This window comes from Patiria miniata, unplaced genomic scaffold, assembly GCF_015706575.1.
Source record: "Patiria miniata isolate m_02_andy unplaced genomic scaffold, ASM1570657v1 HiC_scaffold_20, whole genome shotgun sequence".
Lineage (NCBI taxonomy): Eukaryota > Metazoa > Echinodermata > Asteroidea > Valvatida > Asterinidae > Patiria > Patiria miniata.
Genome location: NW_024037059.1, coordinates 40,560,962 through 40,585,021, shown reverse-complemented (window position 1 = coordinate 40,585,021; position 24,060 = coordinate 40,560,962). Strand labels below are relative to the sequence as shown.

The 24,060-nt window shown below is 44.7% G+C and overlaps 1 protein-coding gene across 1 annotated transcript; it reads right to left on the bottom strand.

The window, feature by feature from the left end:
- Positions 1 to 840: 840 nt before the first annotated feature.
- On the bottom strand, positions 841 to 22,899 carry LOC119728122 (nucleolar protein 4-like). Its single transcript, XM_038200198.1, has 4 exons — positions 22,657 to 22,899; positions 10,552 to 10,692; positions 8,776 to 9,072; positions 841 to 972 (listed from the first exon to the last, which is right to left on the bottom strand). Exons 1-4 carry the CDS (start codon positions 22,897 to 22,899, stop codon positions 841 to 843), a joined length of 813 nt encoding a protein of 270 aa, XP_038056126.1.
- Between the last annotated feature and the right edge of the window lie 1,161 nt (positions 22,900 to 24,060).

The window sequence follows — 24,060 nt, the reverse complement described above, 5'->3', positions numbered from 1 at the left end:
AGCAGTGTGTGGCACCCGCGTCCCGGCCTCCCCCCCCCCCCCCCCCCCCCCACTTCAACCACTAGACAGGAAATGCGGGCAAATTGATAATCCGTCTGAAACTTCGCAATATTGCTCATAGATTAAGCACTCCAAAGAGACGGGAAAGTTGACAGAACCGAAGCAATGACCTGCACAGAACTCGAGGGAGGAAGGGAAAAGCCCTATAACAGTCCAGATTCCACTTGCTGTTTACTTTCTTCTGGTCAACACAGTAATCAAGCTGTGAACAGTTGATAGAGGGCGCTATTCTCAAAGTACTCTCGTAACCTTTGACCCATACCCCGGAAGCTATCTGATGCTTCAACACTAATTCAATTATAATCAACAATGATCCTTGTTCCTGGCATAATTAATCGCTATGACGAATCGTGGGTTCTATAATGAAACGGAATCGAGTAAGGAAACTTGCATTACAACCGTGAGCAATTTCTTCCAAAAATATGCGACTGCAGTTCAATGATGATAATTATCTCCTAAATCTATCTTTCATATTTCCCTTATCAAGGCACCAACCTACTCCTATCGACATTAAAAAGTATCTACATATGCTGAAATGCAAACTGTTTTGTCTGGAACCCCGTCATCGTTTTAATGACGGGAAAATGCTTGGAGAAACATTGGCCTAAATGCAAATGCCGGACAACTTAGCCACAACTTTGATTTGTACGAAGCCGTCTTGCAAGAACGCATGTCGATATGAAGGAACGGTGGACGTACTTTAAGGAAGGAGTAAATCTCCTTTGATATGAGAGGAGGGGGAGGATAATTCAAAGTCGAAATTATACAGTTTTCGTCCTGTTATCCGAAATTCTGTCCCCAACCGATAAACAGAGTCGACACCGAGGTTCTTCCCTGGCCCCCTGGGCGAGGTCGCTCGTTGGTTTCCACCGTCGCTAGAATCGGCAGGAAGTCGTGCATCATCCCCAAGGACTCCGGGATAATCAAACCAAAAATACACCAAAATCAGAATCTTAATCATAGCTTTATTTCCACTTTAAGTCCCCCTCCGGATTTGGGTCCCCAAGTTCCGCCTGTCGCCCCCACGAACAGACCGGGCCATTGATGCCTCGAGTCCCGATGACGGAAGTCGTGTGTCAGCGGTTCGATCCCCTGCGGCCTTAGACAGAGAGAGAAATGAACCCCTTCTTTGTCAACTCTGCCCCCTTTTCCTAACTGAAGGTGCAAATAAACGGTGTTTCATTTACTCCTACTTTTGTCACAACCTCTTCCTCTGTAATGTTGATATACCACTAAGGGTCCTCCATACATAATCATTAATGTGTGTACTGTATTATGTGGAATCTGTGCGAGTGGAAAAGGAAAACAGCGCCCTCGCGTGACAGGCAAAGAGAGATGATGGTCACATAATGGTCACGGATGAAGGGATTGAACGATCTGAGAAAGAACACATTCGGTAAGAGGAGGGAGAGTGATTTTGTCTCCAACATCCCTCAAAGACATTTCATCCGTGCTGTTTCTGAGCTCCTCTTCTCTCCAACTGTTCATATGATACAGGATCAAGGAACCGCTATTCTTCTATCTAAAATGGGCTAAAAAGTGGTTCCAATTCGTATGGACTAAATTAAATTAAACAAAGAAGCAAGGTTCCTCTCATGGGGTCGCGTTAACTAAGACATCCGTTGCCATGGTAACGACAAAAAATTCTCATCCAAAATTGTGTCGAACATGACTACAAACTTGTATTCTTGTTTTGAAAACAAGAACTCTTCAAAATGGCTCAATCTTCATCTCGTCTTTGAAACTCTGCAGATAATGAGAGCACTCTTGAAAATTCCATCATCAGTCTCCGAGGCAACTAAAAGTCCCTTGGCTCCTGAAAAGGCAATCGATCTGAGAAAGAAACTCTCACTGGGAGCAGGTAGAACTCGTCAGGATTCTTGGTAAGTAAAGTTAAGTAAAGCAAGAAATCTTTTAAAGAAAAGCTTTATCTCACCGAGACAATGCGGAGACCAGTCAAAATGAGAACAGATGAAATCGGCAAACTGCACATTTTTAAAGAGATTGTTGGTAGGTAAAGTTGAGTAAAATGGGCAGTTTTCAAAAGAAAGCCGCTGACTTGATCACACAAAGACAATTCGGACCCCTGACATAAGTCTCAAGACAATCTCAGGAATTGGGAGGCACCCCTGAGAAGCCTGTGGGCCGGGCCCACGATGATTCACTGACAAGAGACATTGATTGATGTCTACGGAGCGTGCGGAGATATCATCGGGGCCGGGGAGTAGGTGGCATCCAGTGATGGTTTATTTGGGGGGAGGGTTGGGTGGAAACAGATGGAGAACAGCGCTAGGCAGACGCTTGGTGTGACAGGTGTATTATGCAGGGGAATTCGGAAAAGGTTATGGGTGAGGAGAAAGGAGGAATCGAAAATGTCGAACTGCTCAGTTTCCGACAATCATGTCAGTTATCTCAACCTTGACAAATTATCCTGAACATCCGGAATCGATATTGATTTATAAGGAATCGATTATCCCTTTCAGTTCAAGGATGGTTTGCAATGCCTGAACGATATCTCAGAATCGAACGAAAAGGGTTCGAAACGAAAATCGAAAATGTTAAACTCAGTTTCGAAATCACGTTCAGTTATCGGCCTACTGTTCATAAGTGTCCGTCACTAGTCCAGCTATTATTTTATCTGTTATCGATATCGAAATATAAAGAATCGATCATCGCTTTTAGCGTTATCTATTGAGAATCGGACAATGCATAAAAAGCCAATACAGTCGAACCACAGACAAAAAAGATCACCACGAGACATCCCGCTCCTGCCTCCCTGCTAGCTGTACATTGTGATTTGCGATATATACGTGAGGCTACTGATAACCAGCGATGCAACAACCTCTCGGTTGCCTGGTTATCGTCGACTAGCGTGCGTTCGATGAAAGTCAGTCGTACCACGTTCAACCGTTGCTTTCGATCGCAATTTGTTCGAGGATGTGACGGGCGACACGAGGAAAGTGACCGTGAATTTTAAAGGACGCCCCCGCCGTATAGATCGCACACAGCCTTGTCCTTGCCACGATGCATTGATCATTATTCGTAAAAAAAAACAAAAAACAAAGAAAAAAACAAAATCTTCCGCTGTGCGTGAAAATGCCACGGGCACGAATGGTTATTTTTGTTATAAGTCAAGTTAATTTTACCAGTAAGGATGTGTGCTATTATGAGCGACTCACATGAAAGACTTTACTGAAAAACTGCTTCCAAATATTCTTAAAATGCAAATTCAAACTGAGCATTATAGGCTACGTAATTCCATGTTACACCTGTCAGTCGTTTTGCAGAGAAGACTGATGCTGATACTACAGTTTACAACTCCATGACCAGAAGTTCTACTTGGAAATATAAAAGTGCATATCAAACTTGTTTGCAGATGGAATAGCTCCGGTAAATTCGCAACCTCCGTTGTTGTGTTTCGGGTAAAGGGAACACCGCAGCGCAGGGCCTGGCTCGCATTAGCCGCGACCTCTTGCAGACCCCGATAGAAAGTTCTGGTCTGTTCCTCCGAGGGCTAGGGCCTAGTCAGCGCGCAGAGCCGTTATCACAACCGAGCTCAAGCGCTAGATCTCACTCCTAGTCGAGAAAGGTTACCCGGTGAAGACACTTCAGCGCAGGGGGCGCTCGATCCCCCACGCCCGTCCCCAGTGCCTCGCTGAACCCTCAGGCAGTATGACCCAACGCGGCCCGCCCTTAAACTCCGCTAATCTCATTTGCTGACAAATACACCGAGAAAATTATCGAAAATTCGTTCCAGAAACTCACCGTATTTCTTTTATTTCTCTTCTCCCTTCTTTCTCTCATTCCGTGATTTTTTTTCTTCTTTTTCTCTCTTTCGAGCTCGACGTTTTGGTTAGATTTGCCCAAGTTCCTTGGCGGAGTGGTTCTGATTTGCGAGATCGCCCCGAGGGGAGCGAGAGTTCGCCCAGGGGAAACACCGTGATTGACGGCCTTCAAAAACTCCGATAACATCTCTGATATCGGTGACATATTGTTGTCACAATAATCCATTCGTTGAACCTTATCGTCATGAAACACAGGGGGAAATAGAAATGTTTATTTATAGAACACTTTACCTGCATGGACTTTGAAACGGTCACACTTTGATAGACAACACCGAAATCGAGTGAAATGATATACAGAGAAAATGATACAATATATTCATGTTATCATAATACAACGGAGAGTTATTGCCACATTTGGCATTCTTAGAGATTTGTGAAGTTACACACCCGCGAAACAAACTTTTATAAAGCTAAATGAAATCGTGGGTTGAGTGTACACAAGAAGAATTTTTTCAAGAGGTCAAGCTCCCCAATTTGACTCCTTGAGTTCATTCATGTATACCTCAAATGCCTGACCCTCTGTGGAGAGCCAAGTTCCTTTCCCCACGAACACGAAACTTGCGGCGCCATGTTGTTTCCCATCGTGCACTGCGCGGTTTAAAAATAAAATAATGAACGCGCCATCAATTGAATCCAAGACAGAATACATCAGACTGAGCTATACCTACCAACCGAATTTCTTTGTTTCTTTATCGTCCCCCCAAAACAACTTTTAGCCTCGTTCAAGCAAGCATGACGTCAGACATTTCACCAAATATAACTTAAAGGTCTCGTCTCTCCAGACCTCTACTTCGGCACCGAAGTATAGGCTTCAAACATCTCAGATCTGAACGCGGTCTAATCAAATTATTGGGTTGGAAAAAAAAAATTGCGGAAAAGCAGATCGGAAAGTATGCGATACCTTTGGTGCCAGTCTTATCACCGACTGTCAAAATTATCGGCCCGATAATAAATCATACAAACTGATAAAAAAAACCGGGGACTTACAGTTGAGTTAAAAAGCTGTCGTTTTAGAACAGCGAGGAGAAAAAAAAACCTTCGGTGTTTCTGTCATGAGTTTGTCGATATTTTTAACAGCAAATTACATTAGAGAACACTGTTCTACAGTCGTGTGCCTCATTCTTTTGTGAAAGCATGCACCAAAACTCCTTTGCATCTCGTAAACGAGAAATATCCAAAAATAGTATTTTTTTTTGTAAAGGAATTCTTCAAAGCCAGCCATCATTTCAAGTCTGCTGAATGGTTCTAATAAGAGCAGCAAATGGGCGGTTCGAAATTTATTTGACGTGCGGCTTATGGGGCCAGATGTTTACTGTTTACGAGAAAATGTGGAGATGTTTTGCCACGTTTCTGGCCTGCGCTAAATAAAGGGTGAGGGCGATATCTGCAAAATATGGAAGGAAGTGAAATGCCATAGGTGATCAGCAGCGGAAATCCAAGTCCCGATTGATGGGGGAAGGAGGGGAGGGGAGCCCCACGGATTAGCAGCCCCCAACCCGGTGAACGACGGGGGTGAAAATCCCGAGGGAATAGTTGCTGACTCCAGGAGACGAAACTCAACACCCTTGGGAATCGATACTCGGGTATGGAATGATACCAAACATTGACACGCGCAGACGGTACCAATCTGGAGTCTGGAGTTGTCGATGGGTATCGCACTATTCGAAGTAATCGTGATTTTAATTGGGTCCGACACTGCCATGTGAAGTAAATAGAGGCCAATTACGATTCCTTGCAAATCGAATCCAGAACCCATTTCAAGATTTTTTTTTCAACTTTGGGGAAAAAAGACAGTTGCGCCTCTTGAGGGCGCCAAACAGGTTACCCGTTTTTACGACCCGTCTCAACTTCCCAGTCCGATCATGCATGTATACTTGTAGTGATACTGTATACTGAACGCAGGGACACTGTCAGCTCTTCTGCGATTGCCTGATGAGTTGCGAATTGAATCACTAAATTGATTGCCTTGTTGGTGCGTCTCAATGTTGACGAGAAATTGAGTTTTAACAAGCGTTTGAGACAAAATCTCTCATTTGCTTAAATTTGGTCTGACAAGTTTGGTTTCGTGAAACCCAAGTTCACACTGCAAAAATTGTTCCAGCGACAGATTTCTGAAGTTACTTCAGCCGTGTCGAAGAAAAGAATCGTGTAGGCTAGCTAGGCCGAATAGGAACTTACGCGTCTTGCTTGGAATCGTTTGGGTCAAGGCGGATTTGCATAAGCCCTTGTAGGGCTCTGTTTTCGGGGGGGGGGGGGACAGAAAAGACGAACATAATAGCACAGGAAGTTGACAAAGTTTTGTTCTGTAAAGGAAGTGCTACTTTGACTAATGGCAAGGAAAGTTTACCGTATATCTAAAGTTTAGAAAGCGTTTGTTTCAAAACATCTGCACTATGCATATATTGCTCAGCACGATTAGATACAGCTATCATGACAGGCGCCCTCTATTGCGAGCTTGTTAAGCGCGCCCTCTATCATGTCAGTACCAGACGCCCTCCATCATTACAATTTTCAATATCAGTTGCAAACGACCAACCAGAAAGTCGATTTCGGCAGTCATTCTGCTGAGCAGATTGTGTGATTGCCAAAACTACAGCGCCCAACGATCTCAGCTGGAAATTAACATCGATCCCAAGATGGACGCAAGTGCAAAAATACGTAGGTTCAAAGGACAACTAATAAACTATTTTATTTAGGTCAATGTATTCATGTTATTTTAGATTTATCTGTAGGCCTATACGAAATGAAGTCATTTGTTTCGACTCTGCCCAACACTTTTCGCAACCATAAACCCACTTCCGCAGATGCTACTCTGCACAAAGCTAGACGTCGTATGATCAAATCTCAAGACTTTCATAATTTTCCTGACAAGATGCCTTGTATATGTTTCCAAATCAATTCAGAATGTTCATCGCACCGCCTTCTCCTCTCCCCAGCCCCCACTCAAATCACTAATCTGATTTCGCCATCGCGCCAATTTCTCCGTCAATCGGAGGACCCTTAAAATCTCCCCCACACAATGAGAGGTTGGAGGCATAGGCAGCACTCGGCCTTGAGTTAAGAGGTCCCCGCTCTCCCTCTCTCCTTCGTATCTTCGTCATTTTGCTGATCGGACCCTGAGCAGAGAGATATATCTCAAGTGGTTAGGTATCTATTCAAACAGGCCCGTTGTCTACATGTGCCCCTTGCCCAGCTTTTCCCTCGCGCGCGCGACCTTCTTTGCGTCTGCACGACGCCCGGCCATCGCATCATCACCGCTGGCCGAACAAAAGCCGACGGGACAATATTAGATAAAAACCTCCGCTACATCATAATCACAACGGTGTAGCGCGGTTGGGATACTTTGTTGACGATGAAAGCCCTCTTCACGGGAAATGTATGACTGAGTTCTTCAGGGGACTTTAATATGAGGAGTTTAAAGGAGCGCTCTTGCAAGAAGAAAAATAAAAATCGATTTTGCGATGTACGCCTTCGCGGTTGGAAATTAAAAATGAGGGTATCATTTCAAATAAAAGAATCTTCATTTTTTTGTCTTACGGCCTTTTAAAAATCATTTACAGTTTAAAAAAAATCTTTGTTCTGTAAGTTCACTGTAAGGAACTTGAAGACCAAACTAAAAGATGTTCAGTCTGCGAACTGAAGATCTTATCCATAATCGAAATGGGGAATTCGGAAAAGTATGTCAGATCAGAACAGAGAGTTCATGGTTCGTTAGGTCATTGTTGAATGTTCAACTTCCTTTGTCAATAATCTAATTTGTCAGTCAAAACAGCAACAATTACAATCCATGGCGTCGAGCTAGCTAGACACTTCAGCAGCGCTGTCAGCCGTCTCTTACAGTGTCGGCCCAAGAGGTATCCCTTTTATGCTCCAGGCAAACTTGTCAATCACAGTTTTCTCCAGTAGCTGTCCAGGTCGTTTAAGTCCTGACTTTAACAACGGATTTTGACACACTACGATATGACCACATCTTGTGTGCGTGCCAATAACCATCAAGCACCGGCAGTCAACTTGACCTCAGTGTCAATCACTTAATTTCGACCTCTTTTCCAGGCGCTCTGCGTATCAGAAAACCATTCCCCGCACATGAAAACCAGCGAATCCTCAGGAGGTGCGAGGCAGAGCGCTTGAACTGATACTATGCAAAATGCGCGCTAAACGTTGACGTCACAAGGTGGTTCCTCGAATATTTCCCCGCATTTCCTGTATTTTATATTTATTTTAGCCTATATTCCCAATCCCTTCTTCCCACAACTCCCTACGCAAATTCCCACGAACCGACTAACAGCCAAAGCACTGACTAATACTGCTATTTCGGCTGATATTTATCGCTCCGGGACCATATTGGTCTGGTTCCCAGAAGAAAAGGCGATGTCAAAGCGCTGCAGGCTAAACAACTTTAATCATTTACGAGAATGTCTGGTTTGGTAAGATCGTAAAATAACAGTGGGAGTGACGTCAACGAAATTATATACGGATCCACATATTGAAGTAATGGGTTCATCGACATTCGCGAAACCTCGGCTTGACTCTGGCTCAGCTGATGTCTTCAGAATGGCTCACGGGGCAAAGACAGTGCCGTAGCCGTAGCCAAGGATTCAGAAACGGTCCTTGAGTGAATTTCTAGTCTTTCTACTTTCGGGTCTGCACGACCGATAAAATAAGTGTCTGTCAACTTGAGGAAGCAATATTGGAAGAGCTTAAATACTTTTCTAATGACGTTTTGTTCTTCATTCTGCTCATGCACGATAGGCCTACATTTGCCTGATATAAATCACGTGAAAGGTCGTTACCAGCCCTGCTAAACTGGTATCGGATTTTTCTTGAAAACTTTTGATTCACCCAGAACTCGGAAGGCAAAATGTCTTACCTCGTTGCTGTTATTGTTGTTGTTAGCCAATCTCATGTTCCGTAACTGGTTCAAGTACGTGGTGGTAATCGGCAGGCTGTAGTCCATGTTCGTATCCCCCGCCGCCCCGCCGCCACTGCTGTTGTTGTTGCTGTTGCTGCTGCTGCAACTCTTGCCGTTGGCTTCCTCCGTGACGTCACCGTTCTCGCGAGGCTCGGCGAGATTGGGCGAGAGGTGCATGCGCTTCTGGCACTCGTTGCAGTTCATGAGGAAGCGTGTGACGGCCTCGCGGGGCAGGAAGGCGTACGTCTCCGCAATCTGAAACCGAGACCAACAACAAGGAAGATTTTAAGAATCCGTAATGGTACCCAGGAGATGTACCTTTGTGTCTCATTTACCTTAGAACCATTTTTTGCATTGTAATTTTTGTGGTGTGTCTTCGGTATATGGGTGTTTCGATGTTGATTACTCCCACAGCCAGTCAGTTACTGTTTCAAGATACTATAGGCCTACACTGAACGCAGTTTGTGTTCCACTTCAAACTTACTGGCCAATCAGCTCAGACTACCGGAAAGGCATAATCGATTGCACGGCATGCAATTTCAGAAGCTTTGAGGAGGGCGTTGTTTGTCTTCACACACATGAGGTCATAGGTCACCGGTCTGCCATCCTTATCTGACTTCTCGTTTCTTTAAGAGTCAATTTGCAGTTGATGCGAACCACTGGTGTCATCTCCACTGATCGATGACGGGACTAATTGACCGGCGAACACGGGGATTAACCATCCCTGCTTGAAGTTATATCCGCACTGGATCCCGGTGTAGACCCAACCTTTGGCGGTTTACTCTAGGGTGCAAACTCCCCGTCAAAGAAGGGCGTCTTCTTCAGCTGGCTCTCGGAAGCGATGACATCAGTCACTGTCGTCCAGATTGTTGTAATAACTGTCTCCCAGAAGACTCGGCCCGAGGCGATCTTCATTTCCACTCTCCATCTTGGTCTGGATCAACCGGGCCGACTGACTCAGGCAGAGTTGGCAACAATTCCAGCCGGTGGTAAACATAAGTAGCAGTTTAATTTGTTCCGTGTTTCGTATCGCATACCAAGCTGGTGTTTATTCATGGTTTCCTTGATTTGAAATGACAGTGATTTTTTCCCGATTCCCCCTGGATGGGTTGCCAGTCCGTAGCAGGTTACACTCCTTCTAATGTCGGTAACCATTAATTCTTTGGTAGAGCTAGAGAGAGGCAAGTGCAGTTCAAGCCTAGGCCGCTACTCACGGACATGAAGTAGGGCGCCAGTTACTTGAATCGAACCCTGCACCCTAAAGTCACGAGTTGTTTCCCACAAAAATTGAGATTAATAATAGACAGGTAACACCAGTCAAATAATTATGGAGATTGCCCATCCAGCTCAGATAAACAAATTTGATTATCAACCGGGTAACAACTTGTAAAAATCGCACGCGCGCCTCCCCCCCCCCACCCACCCCGCGCTGCCCCAGGTGCGATGTCGGGATTTGATCACGTTTTTCATGCCCCAGGGTGGGAATTTTGGTCACTGAAATTACATTGTTACCGATACCATTGGCGTGCTACATGGAAAGATAATCATAAGTGGGCCCCACGTATGTTTGTCGGGGCATGGTTGGGGATTGTCACTTAAATTTTGCCCGAGGGGTGGGGATTATGTCACTTCAAAAGTGACAATCACCACGTCTTGGGTGGGGCAGCCAGTAAGGGAGGAGGGGTGGGAAAACAATTGATAGGCGCATAAAATGAACAAAATTTTGCTACTCACCGCCCGATAGGTTCGCTTCTGGCCGGCGTGCTTCCCGCTCCGTCCGTCCGTACCCACGTGCACATCGTGAATGATATCAAAGAAGTCCTCAACCACCGCTACTCGCTTGAAGCCACGGTCCACGATGGTCCCCTCCGAGTCCTGCAAACAAGCCAAACGTAGGATTATATCTGTCGTGTGTGAAGAGTGTTACTCCAAACTATTGCTACGGCTGAAGTTACTGTCAGGTAGAAAGGAAATCTTTAATAATGGCTAACATCCTGTCTGAATTGTCCCATTAGAGGTTAATAATGCATGCAGTTAAGAAGGGAAAATGTTTAAAGGGGTTGTCTCGTTTTGTGTTTGCAGATGAAGAGCTCATTAAGCGAACCATGAACTTTCTAACTGGCCACATTTTGGTACCATTTTGTTGCCATTTGTGAGGACGCCCTCCTGAGGTTCAAGCTCAAGTGGGTTAATTTTTAAAAGTTATTTGACTTGTTAGATAAACCATTTACGAATCAAAATATAAGATGTGAAAAAAGCAACACATTGTTTTGACCTGGCAAATTTATTCCAAATTACTGGTGCTTGAATGAAGTTTAATTGGACAGCGCCCCCAATCGACCGGAAACGTCGATATGTCAATCGGCCAATGACGACGCGCTGGAAGATCTCATTTTCTTAATACGCCGAGAGAGCTCTATATCCGCTCTGAAAGATTTTTGAGACCGTGTTCAGACTTAATAAAGTATTGCTAAGGATGCAATGTTTAAGTCGGGTATCCGGCGATGAGACCCGTCACAATATCGCAGCGGGAAATCAATGATTGACAGTTACCGCAAGAGGGCGCTGCATAGGCTCACTGCAATCCCAATTTTGGTCTTGGTTTTGTAATTGTTGTCCTGCCAAGTTCATGCCGTCGCCATGGACGTTCATTATTGCCGATTAGTGGCATGTGTAACGACTCTTCAAGGTCACTTTGTGGACTCAATATAACATTTCATTTTCTATTGGGTAGAATATCGTCTTTTTTTAAGCCAATGGTAGCTCATTATTTTCAAAAGGAGCAGCTTATTTTTTTTTTTAAGATAAAACCCTTCAATGTAATTTGTTTGATTACGATTGTAACGTCAAAGTGCGCGGGATTGAATGGTGAGTCCGCTCCCTTGAAATCACAAATTTTCAATATCAAGTATTTTGCCTGCTCCAAATTTAAGTATCATTTTACGGGGGACAAACCCTTCCTTTCAGCGATCTTTCCCGTCCACATCGCCAGAATCTCACCGCCATGACAACCCGTCTCCGTCCCCCAATCCCCGGCCGCGCTACAGAGGCGAATGATTACCCCCACACGCGCCAGTCACGGAACTAAAAAAAAATAATGCCCACCACAAAAGGTTCGTTCGGGTGGAAACGATGCGATAAATAAAAGCCCGATGCTGCAGTATGGAGTTGATTGTTGCCTCTCCCGTTGCCAACGCTACCGGGGGCTCTTGCCTAATTTGACGGTATCCCGCACGCAGCTTGGCTTGTCAGCTACTCTGTTGTTCCCCAGCCAAAAAAATTGCAAAGAAAAAAAACGGAGAGAAAGGACATCAAATAAAACCTTGATTATGGGCCCTGTGTCATGATTGGAGTGTTGTATAAAATGAGAGTTTTTTTTTTGTTATTTTAAATCGATGTGGATGGCTACATGCATGATGGGCCTGGGGTAGTGACAGACAATGGTGTCCCTGTATATTAAACAACACCCGATCATATTTTGGTCCACGGAAAAAAGTTGGGCCTACAGAAGATAAAAATAAATTTCATGGGACGAGATGTGTTTTTTTTTCTCAAATATACCCGAAACGCATCTTGTTCATTGATTGACCAAGCCCAAACCCAAACAGTATGGCCTAGTGCACATGTCTACAATGTTAGATTGTATCAAATTTCCATAAAAGGCTTTTATTTATTAATCTTTTTTTCCCAAAAGGTGTACATATTGTTTCCATGGTTTCTTTGGTTGATAATGCTAAAGTCACTGAACCTTTGTAATCGACCGATGGGTGATTTTCGAGATGATTATGGTGACTTTGCCAGTCACTAGGTATACGTGTAATTTGAAATGTGCCCCGTTTTGTATTATGTGGCAGTTTTACAATGGTATAATTCTGTGGCGATGTTAGGTAATTATAGTACGTGGAAGACGACTTGAGCAGAGTCTACTTTGATCTCCTTTCCAAATTTAGCCCGCAATGGCGGGCACCTCTCCCATAACGATATCATTGTGCCCCGGTGCTTTTGTGGTGTCGTGGAGTGGCGCGCCACACGAGAGGCATCCCGTTGCTAGGCAACGGCAAGCTCACCTCTCCCGCCACTTCATGGGCTGATGGTCCTTTTGTTGGAAGCGAACAGTTGCAGTCCCACAAAATACAGGCTGTGTTTATTTCCAGCCTACTCGCTTGGGACAAAACAATTCTTTGTAATCAATTAATGAGGCCGCGGACAGGCGGCATAAGGCATCCAAATAAATCATTCCTTTTTGACAAGACAAAAACTTGGTTGCACTTTTTTTGTGTGGGAAAAATGTCAAGCCTCAATATCGTTCATGTAAAGTGTTGGGATGGGATATTTAATGTACATTGTAATTATTAGAAGTAGTGGTTAGGTACAGCGTGTGACTGGCAGACTTGACCTCGGAAACGATAGCGATGATAATATTGGACCCACGGTTGCGACAAAAACACCTGCAACGGGCCGGTCATCCAAACAACGACACCGGGTCGCCGGCCGGTATACGAGAGGTCAAACACGACATCGAACCGGTGATCTTTGCTTGGTGATATTACAAAGGTGGTTCTGTGGATTAGGGAGTGTGGCCTAGAAGTCATGGATTGTGACCTATAGGGTGGTCTTGGGTTCGATTCCAGCTACGGGCTATACACTGCAAAAACTGTCTTTAGCAATTAAACACTTTTGTAAACACTTTCTTGCTATCAGTTTGTAAACATGTTTAAATACTAAACATGTTTAGAGTGAGGAGGGATAGTGTTTAGCAATTGAACAGTGACGTTTAGGAATTGAACAAAATGTTTGGCTTCTAAACATGTTTATAAAGTGATAGTAAAATTGTGTTTAAACACAGTTTTTAGATTGTACCATTGTGTCCTCTGGCAAGCCACTTTACACCTACTTGACTCTTATAGGTGTACAAAATGGGTACCGGCATTAGCAAGGGAGTAACTTGCGATGGGCCGGCACCCCATCAAGTGAGAATGGGAACATCCTTAATTCATTGTCTTATGATAAACACTAGAAGTCTGGCGAGCCATACCGGCTCAAGACAGACATAACTTGTTCATGTTTGGCATTTAAGGTCGCGATAGTGGTGTCTATAGTGGGGCACTTGCCGGCGGAAAAAAGGCAACTACCGACATCGACCTTCTCCACCTTCATCGACCATCAATAAGGAACTTTGTCCTTGACGGGCGAGGGCATTTTCTTCTTTTCCTTAAAAGAGCACCAATATACCGGATAAATGAGCGCCACGGCGAAGGCCGCTGTTAAAGAAGGTAATTGTCAGTGCATTAATTTTCACGGAGCCATGGTTGAATGCATATCACAAGAGACGAAAAAGATGAGATTAAAAATGTGGATGAAGTTGATAATGATGATGAAAGCGGGATGGATGGGGAGCCGGGTCGGTGATTCCACGTCTTTGTCCCGGTCTCGAATCTCATTCAGATCGACATGTGGATTGGGTTTCCAGTCTTTGACTGATGCCAATTGTTTCGAGGTTTTTCCTCCCACTCCAAAATATGAAAATTTCCATACAATATTTTTTCTCTCATTAGATTTCTTCGGGTTGCCAGAGCTACTGTGCGTGTGCACTTTTGAGTAAACCTTGCTGAGCCAGAAAGATAATTAGAATTATACAAAAGAACATCGCCACTGACATGAAGGACTCTGGGAGCATTTGGCGTAGGCAATAACAAAAGACCGTAGCGGTTCGTTTCTCATCACTCCCATCAGCGCTGTCCCCTACCCATCCCCCATCATCATCATCAAGCCCATAAAACGAAGATACAACAGGTGAATAGCGCGGCTCACACTCGACAATCCCACTCTCCCCCCCAATGGGACGCACTGACGCATAAAACATCACATCAATATTCCCTCGGCCCGTTCTTCCTCTTCCCAATAAAAACCGTCTTCCATGCACTGTGCACCACTAATAGCCACGGCGACCAATTTGTCCTAATTAGCTCATTTCGGCCCCCAAAAGAAAAGCTGTAATATTCCCGTCTATTAAGGCCCTCATAATTTAGAAAGTGCCTTGTTTTTGTGCCTATACATGATGAGGGAGTTAAGGGCGCACCAATTATTGGTCCTTGACGATTGAACGTGGGACAAGTTCCGTGATGGAGTGAGCTAGGAATAGGCGGGGAGGTATGGCGTGCGGGCCCAATGCTGGATCGATTGCACATTGGTTAAAGCTGGTATAGGCCTACGTGCTTTTTTTCAAAATTTAGAATTTCTTTTCTGAACGAATTTTAAGGGAATGTCATGTCCAGAAACAAACACATTTGCTTTTTTTTGCATTTGTTTGCAGGTCTTTATACAGTTGTAAAAAGGTGGTTTTAAATAGCGCGCTCCAGTTCAGAAAGTTTTGAGCGAAATGATATAAATATTCATATCTAGTGAGGTAGCCAGGTAATATGTTAATTTTGGAATCATGCGTTTTGTATTCGCCTGACCCGATTCTAGCTACGCGATGTGTGGTGTTGAGATTATTATTCATAACTGCACTGTCGCAAAAGCGCATGCGTAACTCGGACCCACTGGTTTCAGAACTGAATTAGGGGCGGGACGCTCCTAATTAAAAAAGTTGAAATTAATTAATTGGTTACTTATCGTGGGCCGATTTTTTGTTCGATGTCTCATTGGAAAGCTCATAACAAAAGTAATGCTAGAAAAATAATCAATTTAATTTGAAAATCTATTTTTTTTCGGGGTACCACACCCATAAAGAACGTTTCAACAACAAAAAATCCTTTTAAATTAACAAAAGCAAAAATATCGCAAAAAAAATAGGGTGCAAATCCTAAGAACATACGAGTGACGAAGCAACAGTGCTGTTAAAATTAAAAGGTATGTTTGCAGTCTTAAGCGAGTTGAGCGTGTGTAGCGTTCGCTTGGATCCGGACCACTGAGGGCGCTGTTCAGATGGGTATGCCAATTTCGTTACTAGGTGTTATGTTACAATAATTATGTTTCCTTAAAAATTACCCACTCTTTCACTACTCAGAATGTTTGCATGTACATAGGCATTGGCGCCGAAAAGTCCAGCATTTCACATATAAACGTCAACAACGTGATCGCTATAAAAAAATTGACATAAAATTACTTCAACTGGCATTCGCTTTTACCATGAACAACTTTGCCAATATTTAGGTATATACCCTAGTATCTATATAGGTCGTTAGTCTATTTCTAGTCGTTTCAGTCTACATCCTAGACGCCCCCACTGTTTCACGCTTCGGGTTAAGTAACCACGACCCTCCATATACCGACCATCGACTTGCGGTGCGACTAAGCGGCAGCGTAGTTGGACCGCATATCATATCAGGCCTGGCCGGGTGTGTTACAGAACAAACAATCTTTGGTGTAAATGGCGATACATACAACACCGGTTCGTGTCTGACCGTTGCAAAACCTTCTCACGTTACAGTACCGAGAAGAAATTGTACTTATAGTCTGGTTCCTTGACATTTATACCACGATAAACCTATCAGATAATATGGCACCACAACTAGGACAAAGTATATAATCATGTTTTACTGCGTTTTGAAGAAGGGATTTTATGTAATGATGTTATACGAGCAGTAGCAAAATTGTCCTATTAAAACATAAGCTATTTTTGTAACAATATAAGTGGTCACAATTACACAGTATGTGGACTCGTGCGGGGCCATTAAAACCAGAAAATCGAGGACACGTTGAAAACTTTTGAAATTATTCATCCAGTCTGCATGTGCAATGTCTGCATTTCAAAGTAGTAGGGGTATAGGCCCTATAACACATAATTATGCCCCGCTCTTGATAATTTACCGGGAGAGTAAACTGGTCTTAGCCCGGCCTTCTGCTCCAAATCTCCCACGAGCCTGCCCGCGGATGCACGGTCACTCGTTCGGTGTTTACTAGTAACCCCGCGCGCTGGCTAAATATTTACCATGGACTGGTAGACCACATTAATATTAACATGCACGCTTGGAAGGGATTAGGTTTGAGAGAAGTAAAAAAGTATAAATAGACAAAAAGATTGGAGTTCGTAGATTCTGATGAGGGTTGGCCCGTTGTTATATAAAATTTGCACATGTACAAAATCGGGACGTAAATCTACACAGCGCATGAGCAGAAGTAATAAAAGGTCTTTGACATGAAACACGAAATTGCCCTTAGATTTTGGTCATGCAATTGCAAATGTGATCTTAACCTAATCTTAGCCATGTCCACTTTTTAACGTTTACTCCCACTCCCACACCGACATTAATAGGTGTTCTCATTGGTTATGTGTACAGAGCAGGCGCTATTGTTCTAAATTGTATTGTTTTCCAGCTTGGTGTTTGTACGTAGATCGCATGCGCAATATGATCGACAGTCTATATATACTTTGAGACCCAATTTCACGCTACGTCGGCTGAAAAACTGGCTCCGAGGTCGAATCCCATTTGATATTCATCCGGGCTCATTACCAATTCATTCGGGGCAGGGCAGGGCAGGGCTGGACCGTTGAGGATGATAGACTCTGGTGTGTCGTGGTTCGCGCAGGTGGTATGATGGGGTGGGTGGGGGGGGGGGGGGGTACGGAGTGCAAGGGTAAGGCGTGAGAGGCGGGGGGGGGGCAGGGGAAGTCGAGCGGAAGGGGAGAGGTCGTGGCCTTGGGGAGCAGTAGAAGGGTAGAGTGCAGGGGGTTGTCCTGCCTGTTTTTCCTTCCATGTTCACCTACAATGCCGGTGAAATGCGAAAGGGTGACGGGTGATGGTGAAGCGAATGATGAGGGGTGATTTGGAATGGGTGATGATGGTGATAGTGTTAATGCTATGCCCATGGGTGCACCCGGGTGGTGATGTTGTTTTTAATCGAGCTGAATGCACCATTTCCCACGTGTTTTTTTTTTTTCGATTTCAGCCAATGATCTTCTGTCATTGTCTTTATGTTCATGGGACAGCAAATATCTGTCCAAATTTCAGCCATAATTCACAATTCCATAATGAAAACCTGAAAATGGGCTTCATTCCACATTTTATTTTCAAGAAGTGTATGATTCAAGTTGCGTTTGTTTGTTAATTTGCTTGTTTGGTTTTTTTTTTTTTTGCTAAGCATCTAGCAAGTAGACCGAGCCTCCAACACCATTTCAACACATCTGAAATTCAAGGTAATAGTTTCCGCATAGGAGTGGCGAAGTCATACAAATTGATAAAATAGACCGATGAAAAAAAATTAAAAGACAGAAGAATCAATGTTACCGGCGGACTGTGGACCCTGACGTGTACCGGCGGGAGGGCTCGGTCGACGGGACGGCGGTGGCGTGAGCCCCGTACACTCAGGAAATAGATAGTCCGGAGTAATAAAGAACCACTCACAAGACCAAAGGGAAACTCTCCACGGGGATGGGAATAGGACAGGTGGAAAGCGGGGTGAGGGTAATCACTTATCTGCCTTGGGGTCCCAGTCTGACTGCGATGGAAGGAGGGGGGATGGGCTGCCGCCGGCGCCAGGACTGGCGAGCCGCAGGCCCGGAACGCGGAGGGGAAATTGGGACGGTTGTATACCGTCCCAGTGAGCCGACCCTGCCTGGTCAATAATCATGCGTGTTCTCGTCCTCTGCTCTTGTGAGTTAGAAAGATGGATGGATGGCGAGGAAGCAAAGTGAAGTAGATGACGGGACGGGGAGAGGGTAATATTCGGAGGGGAATGGCTCGGCGGGGGGAACTCAATTATGATCGCGGGTGGGCTGATGTGGGGTTGATGATGAGGGTTGGAACATTATGCGGCGACTCGGTGCATCAACTGCATCTGGATTATGCACGTGTTATTCTATACGGTGTCGTTGCGTGTTATTCTAGGGCCAAAAAATGACTTGCTAAATGTTTCTCGATCTTTAAACTGTTATGTTATAGAACAATCTGGGCACGCTATCAGTTCTATCACGAAGGCCCTCTTCAATGGCGAAAGCATTGTGCTAGCTATTGTTCAGATAATCCTCCACATCACAGGCAATTGCTTTGTACCATGGCTTGCACAACTGTCTCTCCATTGAAGGGGGCCCCATGCGTGTACAGCAATCACGTGCCCGGATTCGTCTATAGGCCACAGAAAATGACGTTCCCAAAATATGTACAAGTTGTGGTACAAATGAGAAAAATCCACGTCTTCTGCGTTTCATTCAAAACGAGGGATCAGTGGCTGTCAAAAGCTCAGTTTAATGATATCAAAGCATCATCACAATTAAGTGACTGAGGCATCGAAACTCGAATGTCTGACTCTGAGAATCAGTTAAGATACATGTGAAGAGATTACGCAATTCCAGGATAAAAAATAATTAAGCAGGGGGAAGCCCGCCCTCTAGAGTCAGTTAAGGACTTAACCAGGCTGGGACTTTATCATGTATCAATGGAGGCAAGTTATCCCAGAAACACGTTCAGACCACACCTCGCAAAACTATTGTATCGATACTCATCAACCGAGCAACGATAACGCCAACCATATCGCACAACCCTCCCTGGCAATAACAGCAAACGCGTCTGCATCCACATTTTAGTCTGTTAGCTCATCCTATTCACCGCGCGCAAGCCCAAAAATGGCACCGGGAAAAAAAAAAGGGCTTCATAATCCGGCCAAGCGATGCCGGGGATGTCAGCTGGGAGATGAGCCAAGGAGACGGGGTAATGAGTTCTCGAAACGCGGTCCCACGCTCGGTCCGGCCTCGGCCCAGCACGCTAACACCCTGGTTTCCCCCTTCGCTAAACACGGCCAAATCCCCTTGTGCAATAATGTACTTCGTCTAGAACCCCCCCCCTCCCCCGCCATCCCCTCTTCCCAATGACGTATTATATACGGTTTGTGGTGACGGTTGATGTTTAACATGCGCCTATTCAAATACTGACTGGGTTTGAATGATTGTTTGCATCGTTAGCTGGGGAAAGTGCAGTTATGGATTTTGGAAGTTCGGTTTTGGAGAATGAGACGGTTTTTTTTAACCGTCCCATCAGCTATATACAATAAAGAGGACAAAGCAAATGGTCTTTGAGGTTTGGAAAATGGATAGGGAGGTTTTGTTTGGGAGGAATGCAATCATAGGGTGACGATACGAGCTATGGGCACTTACAGATTGCAGACCATGCATAAGCATGATATCAAAACCATAAGCGACATTTTCATGTGCATGGGCCGTAAAACGTAGCCCAAAACACGCACACACACGAGTGCTGCAAATATAAAGTTGCGTACTTTGAAACAATGCCTACGTGCTTACATTAAATGTATCAAGCCTTAACAGCCAACAGAGGGCGCTGTTGTATCTTAACTCGTCTGAAGAAGACAAAATAATTATTCAGTCAAAATGCATTACTGAAACATTAATTACTACCGTGCCGTGTTTTTTAAGAGAAACATTTTACTGCAAACATAGAATGACGCAGTCATCATTATGGATGTGTGATCGCTACCTACACATTTACCAATGACGTCAAATTTCGTTGAGCTCTCATTGGCTAGATTTGACCTGGGGTCCGAACGCCAGTTCACGAGATGCACGTGCATGACTCATGCCTGTATGTTCCCACAATGCTTTGTGTTTCCTTTACGATAATAATTATGTTTTTAAAAGCATCGACGTTCCGGTCCGGTTGCATTTCTTTTTACCAATAAACTTTTACGCGCCCATCCCGTGTGTTATGCTTCGATGGTTTAGCTAAAAAAAATAATTATCAAAATTTTCAGAATCAATAGGATGTAGTCACGCATGATGTCATTTTTGACAGCAGATGTTGCCTCACCAAAAAAAAATTAAAAATATATGCAATATTTGCCCACAGAACTTATCAAAGCACACTTCAATTAAGCTTAAGCCCATTAGCGTGAAAAGCTGTTTAACCTTACCCTTTGCTAACTAAGAAAGATAATGCAATTTCAAACAACTAAACCACGAGCTTGTGGTAGGCCTATTTACGGACATGAAGCGACCAGACAGAAGTAGTTGGGAGAGCTTTTATGACCCAACATTTGCATATACCTAGCAAAGAGTTGATGGTAGTGTACGTAAGCATCGTCTGTGTGAGGTCGTTAATAGTACAAGCCTGGGTCTACACAGAGTCTAAACGGTTGGTAGCTGGGTTCGAGCACAGATGAAAGTGCAAGTGCGTGTTGAGTCGCTTTTGGTCTTTACATTTTGTTGGATAGCTTTGTTTCATGCTAAGTGTTTATACTTTCACATTATTGCTCAGTAAAGCTATGCTGGTAAGTTCACCCATGCAACCGGGTTGGAGTACGCCAGTACGGTAGCATTCAGTTTGCAAGGCATAGAGAAGAACTCAGCAGAGATACGTTCAGTATTAATTAAATTCGCTCTACGGTGCTAGCTGGACGGTGCGCGATCCCCCAGGTTATTTACACTTTCAAGGGGTACGTGCTCTCCGTTCGGACTATTAGGGCCATACCAATCCAATGTTGGTCGGTACCTGGTTCCCCTTGGCCCTTTTGCGCCCGCCTTTAATAGCTAGAAAACCGTAGGTTGTCTCTGTCAAACTCGCATGGTTTGTGGGGGTTGCGACATGAGAGGTCTGACAATGACAACATGGCGCTGATCATCCATGAAGATAACAAGTTAGCGAGAAAATTTAACGCCAGCCTGCAAAAAAACACGAAGCAGTTATTGTGTGACGACTGTAGGCGACTTAATTTAGATCCTGGTAAGGTTTCCCCTATCACCGGTTGTTTGCCAAATAAGGATGCGAAGACACGCAATTGTACTTTGTTAGTAAAAAAAAAACCATTCTCAAAACTGCCCTGATTATGTCCAGTGCAGTAGCTCATTGCTCATGGCTCGGAAGATTCTAAGCTTACAGTAAAGCACCCCGCAATGTATCCAAATCGCCTAAACGCTTCACGTATTTATCTTTAAGTGCCACCCATTTCGACGCACCGGCCGCGACACGTGCAAAGCGAAGCTTGCGCTAAATTTCGAAGAAAGAGCGGGCTCGTCAGGCGCGCGTGCGTGCGCGTGCATCATCATCAATATTTATGACCCATCTTCACGGTTGAGCGAGCTATTAATATGCATGATTCTCAATGTCAGCGGAAACTGGACCTGACGCATGATGCGCGTGCAGGTTGTTAATATGCATGAGCTGTCAAGGCAACAGATGAAACTGCACATGTCTGAGCATATTCATTAATATTCATGAGTTATCAAAGAAGGCAGTTCAGGCCGAAGAGCAGCGTCTGGTCGCCGAGCGAACTGTCAAGGTGATCAAGGACGCTGTGAATATATAATCATTGGTTGCCATGACAATCATACACAAATTATCTACCCAAACAATGGCACCGCTTAATATATACTGCCACGTAGGACCGAGCATTATTATGGGTATAATTCTGAACTCGAGACTAAGTGGAATGGTCGACGACAGTTTATTGTCATGAGACCGTTGGCTGTGTGACAAAGAATACAAATTGTGATCAGTCAAAATGAGCAAGTCCCCCAAAATAGGCCTCGTAATAGATCCGATTTAATGTAAATCTGCAAAGAAACAACAGTGATAACGGTCCTTTGTAAGGCCCATGCACGCCTATTGGCTGATTATTATGATGTGGACGTACAGTGTGTCGACAATACAAGCATTGTTTGTGTCCCTACTTCGTTCTGAACATTCGCGTGACCTTCAGTTTAAAACGAGGGCCATATTGTCTTTGCTTTTAGAAGCGATACAACCGTCATGATAAAATGGTTGTGAGGGCCTAGGCGGCCTTAAAACCAAAATACATTTTGTTCAAAATATGTTTCCTTTTTGAAAGCTTCACATCGGGTCAAGTTATACCCACACACAATTATGTCCAAAAGTCCACAACACTTACCGTTGTTTTGACTGGCACAAACAGGACCTCTTTAGGCCCTCCTCTCTGCCTCTTACCCGGGGAGCCGAGTTTGAATCCCTTGGCTCGGACCCAGAACCGGAACTTGGTGCTCTCCGTTCCGGCCGGTGCCGGGTTGCCTCGCAGGAAGCCGGCGATGCGCTCGTATTTACGGCGCGTCACCGTCTTGGTCTTGCCGCTGTCTCCGTAGTTGTGGAGGGCCCAGGACTGGTAGCGAGATTTCATTTCTGCGATTTCCTCAGACGAACTCATGGAAGAACTTTCCCCCAAAATACACCAGTCCACAAATTACGTCTTCGAAGCACAACCTCGATAAGAACTTTGCATCTGAAGTATACTATAATCTGATACAAGATCCAAGCTTTTGGTAATTTTGATACGATCACTTCTCGCTCAAATCAGTTCTTCAAGAACAGTCAGTAACCAATATGAGCCTTAGATAAGGTGCGGTCGGGATCAGCAATACGTTCCTTTACTCCTTGCCAATTCCACCTGTTCTGGTCACCACTTTTCAACTGCTGGTTGTTACCAAAAACAGACCCTATCGATCACTTTCATCCCAGTCGGGCCTTGATACAGCGCAGTGTCGGTCGCTCAATTCTCTGTGGTCACATCAATATCGTACTTGTTGTGTCTATACGCTCTGCTGGGTCGGTCTGTAGGCGACTACGGGACGCAGGATTACAAGATCAGACGACCAATGCCGACTACGTCTCCGGAGCGCCAAGAAAAGTTCAGCTGCGTACTCTTTCCCGTCCTGGCCAATGACAGTTTCGCTAAGATTCACAACTCGGCTCGCCTATCCAATCACAAGGGTTCTTATTTATACCTCGGAGAGCTGCGTTTAAATTTGATTGCAAGACTCAGAGTGGATTGTCGTGAGTAAGCGAGCGCGGTGGAATTAAACCTGAACGTCCCAAGGAAGGATCGAAGCACACGCAGGACCTCGGTGAACTCATAACACGTTCAGCGAGCTAGAGTTTCGTAAACATTTTCCTCGGCGGGGTGAGGAAAACAATCAGACCGCGATAATGAAGCCGGGAGCAGGGTGTAAGGCAACACTGACGGGGAGGGTGTGGGTTGCAAGGGCGCGTATCTCAGGCCCCCTCTGTGGCCCTGCTCGGTGATGGGAGAACGCCAAGTCAGGCAAGTCCGGAGAATTAGGGGAAAAGAAACTATAGCTCTGCCTTGAGACTCGACCCGGGGTCACTCTGCCGGTGATTACAACAATCTGGTAAAACGGCCGTCCAAAGGTCCCGTTCGTTGCACTGCAATTCACAATCCCTCCAAACTTGCTGATGTTCAGAGAACAGAAACCTTTCTATCTGACTCCCGTAGGCAGTACCGCACTTTCCAATCATGCTATATGGAAAGGACTGACTACAG